This window comes from Lygodium microphyllum, chromosome 7 (genome assembly GCF_053477565.2).
Source record: "Lygodium microphyllum isolate KBCC chromosome 7, Lygodium_microphyllum_v1.1.10, whole genome shotgun sequence".
Lineage (NCBI taxonomy): Eukaryota > Viridiplantae > Streptophyta > Polypodiopsida > Schizaeales > Lygodiaceae > Lygodium > Lygodium microphyllum.
In genome coordinates, this window is record NC_141141.1 from 86,745,973 (window position 1) to 86,766,884 (window position 20,912).

At 40.7% G+C, this 20,912-nt stretch overlaps 1 protein-coding gene across 1 annotated transcript in view; it reads right to left on the bottom strand.

The window, feature by feature from the left end:
* LOC148033656 (Acyl-CoA N-acyltransferases (NAT) superfamily protein) overlaps window positions 1–20,912 on the bottom strand; it is a 62,599-nt gene that overhangs the window by 18,640 nt on the left and 23,047 nt on the right. Inside the window, exon 2 of the mRNA XM_087681574.1 lies at window positions 14,908–15,030. Coding sequence (XP_087537700.1) covers window positions 14,908–15,030 — 123 coding nt within the window. The remainder of the gene's footprint in view (window positions 1–14,907; window positions 15,031–20,912) is intronic.

A 20,912-nucleotide genomic window follows, 5' to 3' on the forward strand; every position in this document is an offset into this window, starting at 1 on the left:
CACAAGATCCCAAGTATCAGTAGCATACAGAGATTTAATCTCTTCCTGCATAGCTAGCTCCCACTTACTACTGAATTTGCATGACTTGGCCTCTTTATATGTACGAGGCTCACCCTAATCTATAAGCATTACATAGTGCAAAGAGGGGTCATACCTATGTGGCTGCCTTCTTAAGCGTGTAGACCTACATACCCAATGATCTACATTCTCAAGAATCGGGCCTACATCTGAAGGCATGTTATTTTCAGCATTTATTGGCTGCTATAAGCCATCTTCAGCATGTTGTTCATATTGTACAGCACCTTCATTTTCATTTCCAGCACCTTTTCACAATCAGCAAGTCTATCTTGTTGTCCATGACCTCCTTGTGCTTCTATTTGCTGTCCATCATCATCTCACTCAAAAATAACCGGCTGATCATCAATTTCAGGCTATGGTATAGCATCATGAGGCTCATTAAGTAATAGGTGGCTGCAAATTCTGGAATTTGACCTTTTTCATATCTTCATCAAAGACTAAAGTGCTTTTCAGCAACTTTGCCTCATTAAACACAACATTACGGCTACGAACAATTTCCTTGGACTGTGGTAACCACACTCTATAGACAAATTCACCCTCATCACCATAGCCCATGAAAATGCCTTTGGTGGATTTCGGGTCAAGTTTACTCCTCAACTCATCTCTAACACGCACAAAAGCATCACAACCGAATATCCGTAAAATGGTCATATGAGGCCGATTTGCTAGACCAAACCTTCTCAAGGATGCCATCATTTAAAGACCTGTTTGGAGAGCGATTGCAAATGTAAACCGTGGTTTTAAGTGCCTCTCCCCAAAATTCATAGGGGAGATTAGCAGTGGACAGCATGCACCGCACTCTCTCACAGAAAGTCCTATTGTATCTTTCAGCCACACCATTTGAAGAAGGGCTATAAGAAGCTGTAAGCTCCCTCTTGATTCTATGCAAGTCACAAAAAGACTTAAACTCAATAGATGTGAACTCACCCCCATTATTAGTTCTCAAGCATTTCAGCTTTCTACCTGTTTGAGTGGTCACAAATGCATGAAAAGTTTTAAAAACAGCAAACACTTTTCTTTTCTTTTTCAACAGATAAACCCAAATCTTCTTGGAACAATCATCAATAAAAGAGACAAAATATGCAACACTACCCAACGATTTCACGAGCATACTACATACATCAAAATGCACTAAGTCCAGGACATTAAACTTACGGGAGACACCAGAGTAAAAGGAATTTTTCATTTTCTTTCCAAACTGACAATCATTACAAAAATCAAGTCTAGAGCCTTTTCCATCAACCCTCTTCAAAGAGGTAAGGACATCAAGTTCTTTCTGGCTCATACGGCCTAATCTCTTGTGCCACAACTCCAAATAACAGCCAATTTCAGCAACTGCAAAAACTTGCTATTCAAAGCTTTTCAGTGTAAAGTGCCCTTCTTGGTTCCTTTTGCAATTAGCATGGAACCCTTTTTCAATTTCCACAAACCACCACCAAATAGTGTAGTGTAAACATGCAAGTCAAGCTGACCAACAAATAGTAAACTCTTCTTGATGCCAAGCACATATCTAACATCTTTCAACACAAACTCTTGCCCATTATCCAAGGACAAGTGTACAATGCCTATCCCATCAATGCTGCAACCATAGTTATTTCCATAACTGCCTACATTGAACATAGCAAAACACTCCAAGCAAGAAGCTACATGGAAAGAGGCACCAGGTTCTACAATCCAAGTCTGAGTGATACCATCATTGATTGACAAAAGTGCATCAATCACATCAGCCTTGGTAATCTGCATATCCTACATGTGGCATACAAGGGTATCATAATCTACTGCAAATAGTACATCACCCTCTGAATCCAAGAGCTCTTCTATGACTACATTGGAGGCAACATTGGTCTCTTCCTTGTCTTTGGCTGCCTCAGATGCATCTGTCTTATCCTCTTTCTTCTTTTTCTCTCCTGCATTCTTCTTTCTCTCTTGTTCCTTCTTGTAGTACCTGCAATCAAGCTTCTTGTGGCCCTTCCAACCACACTGATAGCAAGTAACATCACTCTTTTCCTTTCCTTCGCTCTTGCTTCTACTTCTCTGTCCAGCATTTGCATTTTTCTTTTCAGCCCTGCCTCTAACATTGTAAGCTGAGTTGCTACCTTCTCCACTTGACTTACATCTAATTTATTCACTCAAGATTGAACCCCTCACACCATCATATGAGAGATTGGGGTTATTACTGAGAGAAACTAGCAAGGTCTCCCAGAAATCAGGCAAAGTCGTGATCAGAAAGATCACCCTCAACTTATTATCAAAATCCAAATTAGCATCCTTGAGCTGATTTAAAATACCAATAAATGCACTCAAGTGCTCAGTTGTAGGCTTGGACTCATCCAACCGCATATTCACCAACTTGCGCATTAAATGCACTCGATTAACAGGTGTGGTGATCTCATAGGGAGTTTCAGCTTCTCCCATATTGCATGACCAGTATCTAAGTCCTTAATGTCTGTCAAAATGTCATCAATGACACCCACCTTTATATAAGCCATAGCCTTTTTGTTGACTCTGGCCCAATCTGTATCAGACATTTGTGCGGGTTTTATCTTCTTGCAAAGCATCCTCACAATCCTTTAAGAACAATATGCCTTGCATATGGTCTTTCCAAAGATCAAAACCATGACCATCAAACCGGTTGATTTTCATCAAACTCTTAATGTCGGGACTGGAAAAAGTTGCAGCCATTTTTATCACAAACGCAAGTGTAAATGCACTAAATTGCAAGAGCACAAGCTAAACCAGCAAATACACTGTTGTTCTTGCCCAACCAGCAATAAACCTCTGCTGTTTTTACATAAACCAGCCACCACATGGGCAAATACTGTAGAAATTTACCAAAATCTGCACACAAAATCCCAAATTTCCAAGTCCAACAATGCATAAATGTCAGCCAATCTGACCCAACTGCAAAATTTTATCAATACATGAAAAGCCCCAATTTTTCTAGAAATGTCAAGAAATTTTCCTCAGATGAGCAAAATTCCAACAAATTTGACAAAATCCCCAATTTAACTAAGGTCAACATGCACAATGTCTGCAATTTCTGACACAAATGTCACTATCAAGCATAAACAGCATCAGATCTGGGAAAAGCCCCAAATTTCCTGAACCAGATTTGCACATATTTATAATATGTGCTTATGCATGTGAATGCCCAAAAGGGGAGAAGTAAAAATGAGCTGAAATTTCTGATTTTAAAATGTGTGTGTGTGTGTGTGTGTGTGTGTGTGTGTTTGGGGGGGAGAAGTGTGCAGGTGAGTGAGAGCGACACAGAGAGAGTACGATATGATTTGGGTGTACCAAAAATGTGTTGGTACACAAAAAATAATATGTATTTATACTTAAGGCTCGTAAGGGTGCATTCACATGTACAACATAATAATAAGCATGTACAATACACGAAGGTGAATAAAGGACCTTTACATCCCAACAGATCGTACTCAGCATATTAATCTTAATTTTGAGCTTCAAGAGTTTTCCATTAAGGGGATGATCTGAAAGTCAAGTGACAGAATATCAACAATTACTCATGGAGTTTGCCACTCCTAGCTCCCTAAAGTCAAACAAATGATGATCAAGTCATGTTTGCGCATAAACTACTAGGGTTTGCACTGAGGAAACATAAAGTGTACAACCACGACAAAAACACACAAACATAGACGATGGCGTGTAAACTCAAACACTAAACACAAAATGTAAAACTCAAAAATGCAAAAATACAAACACAAATAGAGAGGGAAGGAGAACTTTGAAGTGAATTAATGAATGCAGTGCATGAATGTGAGGGTGTACAAAATGCTCAAGGGCAAAGCGATGTGTTGGAGTCTGACGTCCACCGAAGACGGTTCCAAGTGTTGTAACCACCAATCGGAGTGTGTCAGAGGGTGTGAAATATCAAAACACAAATCACCGAAAACAATACGATGCCTGCCCCCAACAGTGGAGATACACAAGGATACCGGCAATGGCTAAAACTGCCTAATGCAACAGAAGAGGTGTCGCCTAGGGCTGGCGATAGTTGTCTGGAGCCAAAGGCAGTAATGCAAGAAATGTGATGCAGTAGGTAGCAAGTGGAAGGACAATCGCAAGGGGCTAGAGCAACAAACAAAGTGATGGCTGTAGTCACAAAGGCTGAACAACCATGTGGAGGAAGGCTAATGGCAAAGATCTTCACATGAACGCAAAATGGATGGACCCTCTCAAACTAGGGTTTCACATAAACTCTCTTGAACCGCACACTAATTTTGTGTTTCGCATTAAATAAGCATGTTTTGGGACTATTTAAGAGGCTAATCAACATGGAATGCATTTCTTAGCTCAACACCCCTCTCACGCCCAAAACAAGGCTAGAAAAGAAGGCCAACCCAAGTTTACCTAAGGCATCCCATTGCAAAGCAACCAAGGCATCAGACAAAGGGTGTACGGTGACTGCCTAGTGGCCTACCAAGACTACACAAGCGATGGATATCTTACCGAGGGAGTACAGGTAGTCACCCCAGAGAAGACAAGGCATCGGGCAAAGGATGCTCATCAATCATCCAGTGGCCTACCAAGTCTTGCAAAGGCGGATGGAACCACAATGAGCTATGTGGGTTTTTTTTACAAATAAATATAAAGGTATTTGGAGAGATGATTGGTGGTCGATTAAGTAACTGTATGATACGGGAAAATGAGAAGGGATGATTAGGTCCAACCCATCACAAAACAAACAAGCTATCCATCCACTAAAGGGCATCGATGATGAGGAAAGGGGTAATAAAGGAGTGGTGGTGTTGTATAAGAACCTCCAATGGAGACAACTCAAGATCCGCCCAAGGGTGCTCTACACAATGAGATGCAAAGAATGCTACATGCTAAGAATGCTCGTGCAACACGTGCCACTTCGACACTGTCCCTCGTGGGAAAATTGTTCACTTTCCCAAGTGCCCTTTACAAAGATGATGAAATCATGCAATGCAAAGGAGAAGGTACAATAAGGGAGAAAAGGCCGATATCGAAGACAAGTGCCGAAACCTAGAGAATAACAAGAAGGGTAGCAACCCCCTCTCAACTGTGAATGTCGATGCTGAAGAAGAAAGAGGAGCCGCATGTCGATCTTCATGTGGTACCGAGAACCATGATGTGACAAAGCATCCCAACTCGAAGAGCAAGATAGATATCACTACCATGATAGCATTTGGAGAGATGTTGCATGATCCGCCTCGAGAGGAGAAACCTCCATGATGATAGAAAAGCAAAACTCCTAGGATGATGAAACCATGAATGAAACACCACGCATCAAGTCTCTAGCCCAGGTAGGCCCAGTGCAAACCTGCATGGTAGCCCTACACTGAAAATAGAACCTTGTAAAAGAGAGAAAGACCTACAAGTACAGAGATCGGTAGTGAGATGCTCCAAAAAACACAACAAAACTAAAAGAAAATGCTAATGGAATGAACAATGCAATGATGCAAATGTGTGTGTGTGTGTGTGATAAATACAATGGAAAACTTAGGAATGAAAATCTAAAGACAATGACTCAATAGCCTAAAAACCTAAGAGCACGAAGATGGAGTGAAACTAAGGATGTGGCCACCATCACGTATGCCCGCTAGCAAGGCTCTACCAATGAAACACCTGACAAGGTGGTAAGATAGTCCTAGATGGAGGTGAATGTAAAGTGGATTCGTAAAGTGCAATGGAATCAGTACTAGCAGACCAATCAGTCAATCCTTCAGGAGTAGTGAAAGATATAGGCTGTTGAGGCTATTCGTGTGCCACAGATCCAGTAGCCATTAGGGCAAATGAAGCAGATGGTGCAATAGCAGGAGGCGACATAGCCCCACTAGACTAGCTAGCCGGAGTGGAGGCAATTACAACAATCTACTGTAGTTTTCTAGGTAGAAGACCCTAGGCCTTGGTACAACACTCCTCGTCCACATGACCCAACCTCTAACAATGTGTACAAAAACTATTTTTCTTAGGGAGTTGTTGGCAAATGAATTGTGTTTCTTTGGTCCTATCTAAGGAAGAGACATCACCCTTTGATTGGCTTGCCTTCACATATTACAAGTTCTTGCCACTATTGGTTTTTCCTCCTGAAGAAGAGGCAATCAAATCCCTTTGCTCAAAGTAACGTTGTGTGGAGTCTTTCTTGTGGACTTGATCGTATAGCCATATATAACACAAGAACTAATACTCAAACTCGTAGAACGTCAGCAATCTAGACAGTGAGATAATGTTCTCGATAAAATGGAAGCATTTGTCCTAAGATTCAAACAGTTATTACATAAAGTTCAACCAAGTGGTCAAATTTAACTCGATAAAACAAGTCTTATCCATGAAGGCGTTCTTGGCCATCGCAACAAAAGTGATAGTGCTAGGAGATGAATAAGGTCTATAATGGGGGTAGGAATCAGGATGGATAGGGGAAATGGGATGGGGGAGTAGAGTACACTTGGAAAGTAATCCCAAATTGTCCACCATGCATACAAGAAGTGTGCACAAGGGATCCAAGTGTAGACATGGGTTGACTAGGTATGGACATGGTGACTGCATGAGGAGCCCATAGTGGAGGGATAGAGACAGGTGGAGTAGAGGATGGGAATCCTTGCGTAGGAGTGAATCAAGGGATGTGAGATATCACATCATAAGCAAAGGATGGAAATCCTTGAGTCTGAGAGGTCAAAGGAGGTGGGTGACAGGGGGTAGTGAGAGAGATGCCCATCACAGCCGTCCCAATGGAAATGATGTGCTCACTGACAGAAAGGTGGAGGACACTGTGGTAAGGGGTGGAATGCCCAATAATAAGGCCCCATGGTGCAAAGAGCCTTTAAAAGTGCAGGGTACAATGTTAGAGGGTGGCATTTCCCTTGACAATATACCGTGATGTAAAGGGGTAGAAAAGTATGAGTTTGGAACAGAGAATGAGAATGCTAGGAGTGGAAACAGAGGTTTAAACTCCCTGGGATTTGAGAAGAGTGGCTTATATGCTCAAATGAAACAAAAGACGTAAACTCCCAACATGGAAGATGGGGATGTGGAGTGTAATCCAAGGTTTTGAAATGAAGAAACAAGAAAATCGAGGTGTGAGCTAGAAGAGGTGGGTGGGATGGGTGGGATTTGAGAAGAGTGGCTTATATGCTCAAATGAAACAAAAGACGGAGATATACTTGATGAAGGATGTCTACTTCGAGAGCCCCCTCTATTAATGTTTATATACATAAAATCATCTGAATCCTACACACCAAAAAGAGAAACAAGAGAGGGTTTTGATTCATACAACTCAAAGGGATTGTACGAACCTGACATTTGGCCTGGCTAAAATGAAGAAGATGGGTTGCCAATCATCCCAAATATCGTAAGTCCACAATGATCGGAGAGGTGGCTAGCCTCACCAACCGGTCCGGATGGTATAGCAATACTGGTAGGAGGGGTGTAAGATCGCCTATACGTGATGCGTAAGTACTCTTCAAACTCCTTTGTCATGAGACTAAAATCTAGAACAAGAGAAACCAACGAAGGTGAAGGTGAAGGTGAAGATGGGGTGTCATCTTCCTCACTAAGTCTATAATGCCTTCTCAGGGCCTCTAGTGATGGAGAAGCCTAATAAGGCATCATGGTGTCCCAAGAAGAAGGTGACTAAGACATTGTGATTCAGCTACCAATTGTTCATGTGCCTTACACAAAAACTAGTAATCCATAATATCCACAGGATACTCTTTACAAGAGCATTGGCTCTAATACCATGTGAAAAAATTGCTAGGGTTTGCACCAAGGAAACACAAAGTATACGACCACGACAAAAACACAAAGACACAGACAGTGACGTGCAAAACTCAAACCCTAAACACAAAATACAAAACGCAAAAACACAAATACAAATAGAGAGAGGAGAACTCTTGAAGTGAATGAATCAATGTAGTAAATGAATGTAAGAGTGTACAAAATGCTCAAGGGCACAGCGATAAGTGTCAGAGTATGACATCCACCGAAGACAAATCTTGAGTATTATCACCACCAATTGGAGTGTGTTGGAGGGTGTAAAAGACCAAAACGTAGATCATCGAAAGCAATAGGATATCTGGCAACAATAGTGGAAATGCACGATGATGCCGGTAATGGCTGAAACTACCAATCATAGCAAAAGAGGTGTCAAATGGGCCTGGCGATAGCTATCTAGGGCCAAACACAATAGTGTAAGAATTGTTAGGCAACAAGCAACAAGTGGAAGGGCAATTGTCAAGGGCTAGAGCAACGCATAGAGTGGTGGCAGCAATCACAAAGATTAGACAGCCACGTGGAGGAAGGCTGATAGCAAAGATCTTCACGTAAATGCAAAAAACTTACATAGAAGGAATGAAAACTAAATGGCGACAACATATCTATTATAGACGTGGATGGACCCTCCTAAATTAGGATTTCACAAAAACTCTCTTGAACATGTACCAATTTTGCGTTTTTCAATAAATAAGCATGTTTCGAGGCTATTTAAGAGGCTAATCAGCATGGAATGCAATTATTAACTCAACAACGTTCTCCTTGAGCAAGTTGCTTGACAAATACTTCTACTTTATCCAGCACATTATCTCACTATGTAGATTATCAACCTTCTACCAGTTTGAGTGTCAATTCTTGCATTATGCAAGGCTGCACGATCAAGTCCACAATAAAGCCTCCATCCAACCTTACTCAGAGCAGATGGGAATGGTTATGTCTTCTTTGGGAGAGAAAATCAATAGTTGCAAGACCTCGCAAGATGCGAACCAAGCCAAACCAAGGGTGACTCTCCTTCTTCAAACGGAACCAAAGAAACAAAACCCATCTGGCAACAACTCCCTAAGAAAAGTAGATTTTGCACACACTGCCAGAGATTGAGCCATATGGATAAGGAGTGTCGTACCAAAGCCCAGGGTCTTCCACCTAGAAAACCATGGCAGACCACTACAATTGCCTCCACTCCGACTAGCCAATCCAATGGAGCTATAACTTCCGTTGTTGCTCCATCTACTCCTATGGCCCCTGCAGCTACCAAACATGCGGCACCCAAACAGCCTTGGCAAATAGTCTCTTTCACTAACCCTGAGGAACTAGCTAATTAGTCTACAAGTTCTGATCCCATTGCACTTTATATATCCAGTTCACATTCACCCCCATCTAGGACCTCCTCACCACCTTGCCAGGCATTTCATTCGTAGAGCCTTGCTAGTGGGCATACATGATAGTAGCCACATCCTTAGATTATCTCCACCTTTGCACTCTTAGGACTTTAGGCTATTGAGTCGGGCCCATAGAATTTCATTCTTAGATTTTCTGTTACATTTACTCATACACATACATCATTACATTATTCATTCACTTAGCTTTTCATTTCAATTTTGTTTTGTTTTTGAAGCATCTCACTACTAACCTTTGTGCTTGCAACTCTATCTCTTTTGTAGGGTTTTGGTTTTAGTGTCAAGCTAACATGCAAGTTTGTACTAGGCCTACCTAGGCTAGAGACTTGGGATGCGCAACATTCCATTCACGGTTTCATCATCCTAAAATTTTTGCTCTTCTACCAACATGGAGGCTTTCCCTCTCAAGGCGGATCATGCAGCATCTCTCTTGATGCTATCATGGCGATGACTTCTGTCTTGTTCTTCTAGTTGGGATGCTTCCTCACATCATGGTTCTCGACACCACACAAAGACCGACATCTAGCTCTTGTTTCTCCTTTGGCTTCAACATTCAAGGTTGAGAGGGGATTCCTACCCTTTCATGGTATTCTACATGTTCTGGCACTTGTCTTCGACATTGGCCTTTCCTACCCTTTCATGGTATTCTACATGTTTTGGTACTTGTCTTCGACATTGGCCTTTCCCCCCCTATTGTACCTCCTTTTGCATTGCATGATTTCATCATCTTTGTAAAGGGCACTTGGGCAAGTAAACAATTTCACCACGAGGAACACTGTCCATGAGCATTTTATAGCATGTAGCATACTCATTGTACACAACACCACTAGACAGATCCTAAGTTGTTTTCACCGGCAGTTTGTACACCACTCCACCATTACTTCATCATCCTTCCCTCCTCATCAATACCCTCAAGTGGATGGGTAGCTTATATGTTTGGTGATGAGTTGGAGCTAAACATCCCTTCTCATTCTCCTATATGGAACTGTTACCACAAATCATCTCTTCAAACACTTATTTATATTTCTTTAAAAAAACCAAACCCAAATAAAAGTTCATTGTGATTCCATCCGCCTTTGCAAGACTTGGTATGAAACCAGCCTTTATTCTTGGAATGGGTAGTGATAACCTGATTTAAGAGTTAATTACAACAATAAATAAATGCACATAAAATGAAATACACACTTCACCATAACATTCTTGGACAGTAGACACCCTGTTGGCCCCAAAATTGGCGCCCCCTTGCGGTATTTCTTTAGCTTTCATTCAATTGGAAGGAGTACAACTTGAGATTCTTCAATCTCCTCCTGCTAACCAATTGCTCTTGCTGTCATAAATGACCAGCAAGCCTTTTGGGTCATTTGCCCCTTGATTCACCCAAGACTTCTTCTCCAATTTGACCCTTGGCTGGCCAAATGATGCCCCAAATCAATTCGGAATGGGCTGGCTCCCGAAATCCCTTGATAATCTTCAATTATCAGCTGCTGATTTCAGTCCCTTGGGCCTTCAATCTCTGGCACCGATCCCAAGGTGGCTGCTAAACCCTAATATCTGCTTTAAATTAGGGTTTACTGCAGAAATTACAGATCAGCCCACCAAAAATGGCTGAAATCTCCTCTGAATGGCTAAGAATTGCTGAGAATGGCTAAGCATAGGCTGAACGAGATGAGAGAATGCTGTAGAGAGAGAAAATTCTGAGATTTGTCATGAAGAACTGATCAAAATCAGCTGCTGCCCTGTTGTACCAGCCCCAAACGGATGCACTAACAACAATAGGAGCATCAGAGACTATGATCTTCAGGAGAAAGTGCATCAACAGCAATTGTCAGCTTCCCAAGGTCAAGAATATGCAATCTCCATCACAAAATGGTCTCCAATGGCTGGGAATTGGCCCCAAAAGTTGGCAGTAACAGTCCAACACCTCTTTCCAATAGCTCCAAAATGAAAAAACGAGATTTCTCTCTCCCTTTAACCCTACTTAGCCTTTCCCCCACTTGCATGGGAAAGTTTTGCCAAGTGGCAGCTTTCTTAATCCATTTTCAGCAATTTCCAGCCATTTAATTAATTTTCAGAACTAATTAATTCTGGAAATTAATTCAGCCCTTAATCCATGTCCAGAAAATTGACCTTGCCCATCCAAAAATTAATTCGCTAGGCCATTTGGAACCCAAAGTGATCCCATGCATTAATTGACCCTTGGACAAGCATTAATCCATTAATTAACGCCTAGTCCCTAGTGTCACCACTGACACTTAATGGCCAATTAATGGTCCTAGGGGCAAACTGACACCAAAATTCACCTAGAATCTAACAAGTGTAACTTGTTACAACTTTTGCCTTTGACACCCATCTTTTTCACAGGGTCCTTGGGCCTTTCAACTGTAAAAAAGTAGCTTGCACCTCACATGTGCAACACATGTGCATCTTTTAATTGCACATTTAATTAATCATTTAATCAAATGTCAATTAAACATAAGCAAAGCATCAAATTTTCATGTCCTCGTGACATGGTAGGCCATTTGACAACCGACGAACACCCTTTGTCCAATGCCCTATTCTCTCTAGGGGTGACTACTCAGACTCCCTTGGTAAGATAATTGTCGCCTCCCTTGATAATTCTCTCTAGGGTGACTACTTGGACTCTCGTGCAACCTTTGTCCAATGCCCTGGTTGCTTTTGAGTGGCATGTCTTGGGAAAAACTGAGTTGGCCTTTCTTTCTACCCCTATTTTGGGCCTGAGAGGGGGTGTTGAGCTAAGAAATGCATTACATGCTGATTAGCCTCTTAAACAATCCCAAAACATGCTTATTTAAGGATAAATGCAAAAACAATGCACGATTCAAGAGAGTTTCAATGAAACCCCAATTTGGGAAGGTCCGTCCGCATCTATGAATAGACAAGCTGCCCCCATTCAGTTTTCATCTCTTGTGCAAATATTCAACCATCAGTCTTTCTCCACATGGCCATCCAACCTTTGCAACTACTGCCATCACCTCTCCAGGTGCTCTAGCTTCTGGCGACTACTTCTCTTGCTGCCATCTCCTGCCCGGCGTCACACCCGCTGTTGCATTTGACACTCCACAGCCATCGCCAATTTCCACAAGGTCTCTAGCAGCTTGCATTTGATCTCCATCAGCCAAGCGACAAGTTCTCCTTCATCACAAAGCTGCTCCACTGCTGCATTTGCAGCTTTTGGCTGCCACTTATCATCTTCAGCCCTTCCACAGCTTGCGTTTGCACCTTCTGGCTGCCGCTTGCCTCCTCCAGCATCTACTCTACTATGCCAAGTTCTCCAACCTCCACTAGGATCTATGTTTGACAGTTTTTTCACTCCAACACTCCAATTTTTGGTCATAGTACTTGTTTCTGTTGCGGTGTCTACATTTGTGTTTTGAGTTTTGCATTTAGGGTTTGAGTTTTACACGTCAATGTTTGTATCATTGTTTTTCTGTCATGGTTGTACACTCTACGTTACCTCGACACAAACCCTAGTAGCTATGCCACATTCTAGTGTGTGTATTGCAAACCCTAAATTAAGTTTAGGCTATCACACAAGTCTAGCTTAGAGCCCAAAGGCTTGAGACTTGGAGCTAGGTAGGAGATTAACGAGCCTGGCTTTGTGCACAAGCAAAGACTCACAAGTTAACAAGTGCACTAGAGTAGCAAGATCTAGTGTAGACATGAACTTGCCATTGTGCATGCTAGGTAGGTAATCATCTTCAGCTCTGCGAAGCACCTTCTAGCAGGCTCGATTTGTTGTGAGTCATGCCTGCACCCCACCCAAGTGTTTTTGCTGCTATGTGAATGTTTGGCTGCTTACAGGCTTAGGGTTTCATTGGGGTATGACCCCTTGAAAGTCATAAGTCATATCTCAATTTTCAGGTTGCTGTGCTGTTTTTCCCAGCACTGATACACTATTGCTGGATGGGTAAAGAAGCTTGATCTGAATTAGGGCAGATGGGTGGGGTGGCAACAGAAGGCTGTTTTTGTAGCCATAATGCAGTTTTGGGTGCAATGTGGGACTAGTTGCTGCAAATGTGCACAAACTGTTGGAAGGTAAAGGTAGAATATATCCTCCTGGACGCTGCATCCCCATGAGGTAGGCTTGCAAATGAGAGCTTGTCCTCCTCTTGCATACAAGACCCACATTCAGTCCCAACTCACACTCAGGTTGAAGAGAGAGAGAAACATGCAAAAGAAGGTGATGGTGGGGGAAGGCATTGTAGCCATAATAAGCCTTAAAGACAATAGTTAGCAAGCTCCATCCATCAGCTGGCTTCCTTACATGACCTTTTTCATGCTGATTACGAATGCGAGCAAGTAGGCCCTAGGTGTCATACTTCAGGTGAGTTTATCTAAAGGAAACTACCCACTTCATATCAAACAGTCATTAGCAAACATCATAGCATGGGACCACTAGAAAGCTCTACTTCACATGAAAGAATTCAAATGAAAATAATTCACCAAGCACCTGAGTAGTGCTCAATGGAGTGACCATTAGGGCCAGTAGAGTCAAATTTTCAACAGTTTGATAGCTTAATAGTGGATACAGCACCTCTTATGAGCAGAACCTAGCTCATTACATGATTTCAACGTTTTGGATCGCAACTTAGGAGCTGCTAAGTCGTGAAATCTACACAGAAAAAGACTGTCCAACAAATTCAACTATAACAAATTTGTGAGTCTGAACAAGAGTAAATAAAGTTGCATAACTTTTCATTAAGTTACATATTAACTATGTATGCAAAACCCAGAAATGCAAAAAAGAAACCTACAATATTTAAAAGTATGTCAAGGAAAAAGGATTGAGAGTGCTTGCAATTTGGTCACCATACAAACAACCGAAAGCTCATCTAGTTCATAGACAACTGTGGATAAGTATGAGCCTAGACCTTCAACTTCTTGACAAAGATTCTAGTGTGGAGACCAAGGAACAGTGGAGAAACAGACTGGAAAAGCAGCATATCCTCAGAAACAACAGCTTCGTCTCCTACAAAGGTAACTACTCAACTAAGAATCTACTACAAAGACTCCTACTGCAACTACTCAGTAAGAATCTTCAAGCAAGACTACTACTAAGTTTAATAGGCTTGAGTGGTGCCTTATAATGTGCTTGAAAGGTAAATAGTCACATACTGCTGGGCTACTGCAGGCATTCACAAGTCCTGAAACTGCATTGAAATGATAGCATGCTTGCATATATGCAATTCTGGCAAACTGTCTGCTTGTCCGATCAACCGAGAGACTGACTTGGCACACGCATCAAAATGGCGAGCAACTGGTTGGTGCTGTCCTACTAGCCATGGCAACTATAGTACTGACAAACTGCTGCATAATAATTGTCTTCTGCAACAAAAATGCTAGCACACAGAAAGCTGAAGACATGGCTGCTTATCATCCGGAGGATCTAGAATCACTAAGCAAGCTGGTCTATGCTCATCATATCAATCATCTGACCCAAGAAGTAGAGTCTCTGGTCCTGAAATCATGGAAACTCGTGCAACAGTCAAGCACAAAAAGCAAGAAAGAAGACATGAAGCCTTTTTCCTGAGTGCAATATCCCTTGGTATGAAATGTTTAAGGTCCAATTGAGTTTTTCTTTTACACCTACCACTTTCTGCTTTGCTCTTACTCTCGTCTCTTACATAGCATTGTAGAGGAATAGTTGGAGACATACCGATTCCCAACCTTCTGTAAGGAGCCAAAACTCCTAATGTCATTATGTACAACCGTGTGCTGCTGGCATCCTTTCTCTCAAGACGGCAAGCAATAGAGCCAACACAAATGTCACCATAGTATGCTGGCATAATGTAACACAAGAATAAGTTGCTGTGATTTTAAAGCACTAAACTTCATCTTTTCTGCCATAAACTTATTTCATATTCAGTAAAGAAGAAGGGAAATGCATCGACATGTCAAAACTAGATCAAAACTAAACCATGTAGCAAGACAACTATTTTATGTAAAGCCTTATTTCGCAGCATAGATCAGATCTTATTTCATAACATGGTTCAAAGACTAAAGTAGCAGCTTGTTTTTGATACACAGAAACTTTATGAAACACTTTCACATGACTGCCAGTTTTTCATTATAACTAAGATGCATTCCTAGCTTCTCAGTTATGCTATCTATTAGCAATGTGGTTATATTTGCTCTAAAGACTCCAAGACTATTGCCTTTATAAGGACTCCTAAGTTCAAGAATGAGAGCTACAAATCTATGAGAGCTTGAATATTGCTTGTTCTATGCCATCTGAGAATTCTTATGTGTGATATAAGTTTCGTGATTTAAGCAGAGCCAGATGCTGTCTGATGCAAAAAAATTATACATATAGTTTATGGTATATACTCAATGTTGGAACTTAAAACAACATACTTCAAAGATTTAGATACTTATACTTCACACAAGGTTCCTTGTAACTGCCAATGCACTCTAATTGTCAGTGAAAATGGTAACAACAAATGATTGTCCAATATCCAAATCATTCAGAAGGCACCTGAGCCACACACACTCAACCATAGCTATAAAAGCTGCCATGTACTCAACTTCACAACTAGAAGTAGCTGTACTGGACTGCTTTTTGCTCAACCATTATCTGCATGACTTGTCAAGCACGAAGTGAAAACCAGTTGTGGATACACAAGTGTTATAACAAACAACCTAGTCAAAATCCAAACAAGCACATAAAGCTGGCGATAATTATCCCCCTTTGGGATAAAACAGCCCAAGGTTCTGAGCACCACTCAAATAGCAAAAGCTACACTTCACTACCTGTCAATGCTTGGTACTTGGGCTATGCATAAACTTGCTCATTGTGAAACTGCAATTAAATGTCGAGCCTCATTATGCGTACATAAATCAAGCATCCAACAGCCTACTGACAGAGAAAGACATCAAAAAGCAGTCTCCCCTATCATGAAGGCTTAACTTCAAACATGTCTTCGTAGGAGTAGCAATATGCTTGCAATCCCTGAGATCAAATCCCTGCAATAGTATCTCAATATACTTTCTCTAGCACAAGGCAATATGCCCATCACATTGTTTGAATTGCATGCCCAAATATTGATGCAATAGGCCAAAATCTGACTTGTGAAATATCAAAATTTGACTCTTAAAATCAACAATATATATCTCATTATGAGTAGTGAGCAATATATCATCGACATAAACCACAATGATTAGAGGCACATTACCCTTACGTCTAATATTTAAAGTGCTCTCAATTGGACTATTCTAAAAACCACATTCAAGTAAGTATGCATGCATTTTCCTCGTACCACGCCCAAGGTGCTTATTTCAAACCATACAATGTCTTTCTCAATTTGCACTTTGTTTTCCTACCCCTTCCCATCAAAACTGCAAGGCTATTAGTCAGCACTACCATCTTGCTTAAGTTTCAACTTGTAAACCCACTTAGTATCAATGGCCTTTTTGCCATGAGACAAGTCACACAAGCACCAAGTGCAGTTTTTGACAGTAACTTCATACTCATATTGCATAGCTACCATCCAATTTTCTAAATTTTGTACATCTTTGAAGGAAATAGACTCGTCTTCATCACACATATATGAAACAATCAATGCATAACAATCTAATATATGAGAGGCACTACAAGAGCCAGAACGAGTACGACTAGACAAAGGTGTATCCAATTTATTGTCATGTAATGTTTGCACTAGCCATTTTGGCATAGTCCTAGACTACTCAATCTTTGCTCTCTCATCAAGAAGTGTCATTCACGTTTACATTAAAAATAGACTGATTTGTGGATACATTAGAAACTTGTATAGACAGAACGACTACCTCATTTGGTGCTACACTTGACTGCCCACTAATGAAAAGAGACAACGAAGTATCATATATATCCTGCACACGTACATTTGTCTCTTTTGTATATCAAAGTAAAGGCTACACAACATCTTTCACAAAGATAACATCATAACTAAGCGAAATACCTCTAACCTTTGCTTTCAAGCTTGTAACCAGCAAAGATACATTTCAATCTTATCATTCAATGTTTCGTGTTATTGCACAAGTACTAATACATAACCCACGCAACCAAAAACATGCAAGTGAGTAACAAATGGTTTTTTGCTATACCAAGCCTCATATGGAGTGAGAGACTACGATGCTTTTCATGGGACACATACTTAGTACATATATTGCGCACATAACAACTCCAAGCCAGAAATCATGTGGCAAACCTTGACTTTTCATCATAATTTGTGCCATCTCGATGAGAGATTTATTTTTCTCTCAACTATACGATTTTGTTGTGATATATACAATACTGAACATCAGTCTTTTATCCCACATTCTACCAAAAATCCATTAAACTCTTCAAATATATACTACTCCCTCGATCAGAGCGAAAAGTGTCTATACTACTCCCTCGATTAGAACGAAAAGTACCTACTTTAAATCCTAACAAATTTCCAGCTATAGCTACGAACTCTCTAAAGCACAAATACTCTTTAAATATAGTTATCAAAGGATACATCCTCAATAAAAGTTAAGAAGTAATTGCCAAAAGACAGTATTTGCATTGGACCACAAACATCACTATGTAACCCATTAATAAAAGTCAAGAAGTAATTATCAATAATAGGTAATTGCCAAAAGACAATGTTTACATTGGACCACAAACATCACCAAGCTACAATTTGCAAATAGCTATCACTACATCATCTTTGGGAGAGAGAGCACATTGCATTCTACCCAATATGCAACCCTCACAAATGTGTTTTACAAGTACCTCAAGTGTCGGCAATGAAGAGACCATGTCAAATTTCTCCAAATACAACAAAGTAGCAAAATTCAAATAACCAAATCGTGCATGCCAAAGTTTTGCATAAGAAACAGCCCATGAATTTGAGATTGCATATACTATATCTTTCACATATTAACCATAATTATTAAGCTTGTACATCCCACACAAAGTGAATCAGATATAATTATCGTATCACCACATAAGAGATCATAAACAGTATATCTATCCTCGACAAATTTTACAATAAGCCAATCCTAGCAAGTGCAGAAGCTATAGCAAAAAAAATTCTCTGGTCCATAGAAAGTATCTAAAAGTGTGAAAGTATTGCCATTAGCAATAATTGACATACTTTTGCCAACTCCTAAGATAAGAGGTGTTATAGACACATTTGCAAATACTACACTTAAAGGCAAACTTAAAAGAAATGAACAAACTATGTTACAAAGTAATATGCTTTGGGGCACCACTATTAAAGTATCACACATTTGAATCCACAACAAAGATACAAGAATCATATAGTAAAGGATCATAATTGCATTGCGCACTAAATGTTTACTCTTTATCCAGCACAACAATTGCAAATTCCGAATTAGATAGAGAAGCAGTTACAACAATCATACTAGTTTCTTTCTTCTTAGCCTCTTTCATAGCCAATTTAGAACGCTCGTGAATAAGATGACCTCTTAACTTACAATACATGCAATACCTTTTACTATCATTTTTCTTCTCATCCTTATTAACCTTTGTTGTTATCTACAAATTTCATAATCAACCAATCCTAGCAAATGCAAAAATTGACATCAAATTTTTTTCTCTCTAGCACATACAAAGCATCTAAAAGTGTAAAAGTATTGCCATTAGCAATAGTCAACATAATTTTGCCAACTCTTTTAACAAGATAAGAGGTGTTATTGGTATAGGTGACAATATTATCCTTAAGGACGCACTCAAGAGAAGTGAACAAACTGTGTTATAAAGTAATATGCTTAGTGGAACAAAAGTACTACACATCTGAATCCACGGCAAACATGTTAAAAGGATGTAGTAAAGGGTCATAGCTACATTGCATACTAAATGCCTACTCTTTATCTTGCACATCATTTGTAAATTTTGAATTAGAAGGAGAGGCATCTACAATAGCCATGCTAGTCTCTTTCTTCTTAGCCTCTTTTATAGCCAGTTCAAAACAATCCTGAGTGAGATTATCTCTTGCCTTACAATACCGGCAATAGCTTTTACAATCATTTTTCTTCTCATCCTTATTATCCTTGGTTGTTTGAACAACATTTATAGATTTTTATTTACTAGCAAAAAAGGAAGCTTTTTTTTACTAGCCACAAAAGCTTAATTTACAGGTACACATAAAGGACTTGTTTTGTCAAGATTGTCAACCAACTCATCAAATGACAAAGCATTGGGATTGCCTTTCATTATCAAACGGAGAGGGGATAAAAACTGTTGGGAATAAAGACCCTCGTGCCTTTTAATGTGCTCAGGTGTGAACACACCCTTAGCACTTGTACTTACACATATATATCTATCTAAAAAACCTAAAGAGGTACACTCGTCATTGTACCCACTAATCGTGCACACTCTCTACTCTGCTCTCTCTCACTCTCTATCTCGCTGCGCATAACGAACACTGACTGTCTCGATCTTCGTGCCTCCAGATCTCTACAAACTGGTATCAGAGCAAATGGCTCACGCAAGCTGTTGAGGGGTAGACCAACAGGCATAATAGTCTCATGTAATAGTCTTGTGGACTGTTGAGGTGCAGGTGACTCGAGGCGAGTAGACGAACAGACGAGCTGCGTGACAAGTGACGAGGTCGCGCTGCATGACGGTTGACGAGGTTGCGTTGAGTGACAAGTGACGAGGCGACCTGAACGCGACGCCAAACGGTCTCTATGACAGGTGACAGGGCAGGCGACTGGTCAGGGATCCAGCATGGACCACGACGACAACAAGCATGAGGCAGTCGACTGGTGTAGCAGCTGACGGGCGACCAGTGGACGAGCAGGCTTTGCTGACGGACGGCGACTACAACTGATGTCGGGCTGCACGGACGACTGACAAGACTGGAGGCGAGCTGCACGGCACTAAAGACAAGCACATCACGGTCGAGCGAGTCAATGGACCCCGACACTTTTTCTTTAATCAATTTTTTTTTCTTGAAACTCCTTTGCTCCCTTCCCTTTACCGAGTGTTCACACCTACAAGCACAGAGTGCAAATATGTGTCTTGAAATTTGGGGGTTTTCCCAAATTTGGTGCCTGACACACATTGCAGTGTTCTTTGGACCAAAAATTGCAAACATTGAATGTACAGGCCTCATAAATTTTTTTAGGGATTCTTAAATGCAAGTGAAACTTTTTCTTGGATGAGTCAATTTCACTAAAATCTATGCAATCTTGGCTCAAAAATTTGGGACTTTTCCCGGATTTGGGGATTGTGATGCAGGACAAGATAATTTGTCTCAAAAATTGCAAGAATTTGTGACATTTTGTCTCCAACATTTGGGGCTCTTCATGTACATGCAAAATTGGGCTGAAATTTACCCAATTTCTCGACATGGATGCACATTGGACCTCGTGCAATTTGGGGCTTTTGCAGTTTGGGTAAAATTTGTGCGCCATTTGGTCATTTTATGTACATGCAAGTTCAATTCCATGCAATTTGGACATCCAACACTTGGAAGAATTTGGAGGTTTTGCTGAATTTGCTCTATTTTGGCAAAATTGGCTTGTTTTATGCATGACAGAGAAAATGCAGATGTGTGGTTGATGCTTTGAGCACAAAAATTTTGGGGCTTTTGACCATGTGTGTCAAATTTTATGCCCGTGGGTACATGTACAAAAGAAATTGCAGCTAAAATTTGGGATTTCTCATGTAATGTGATGTATATGCCCTTG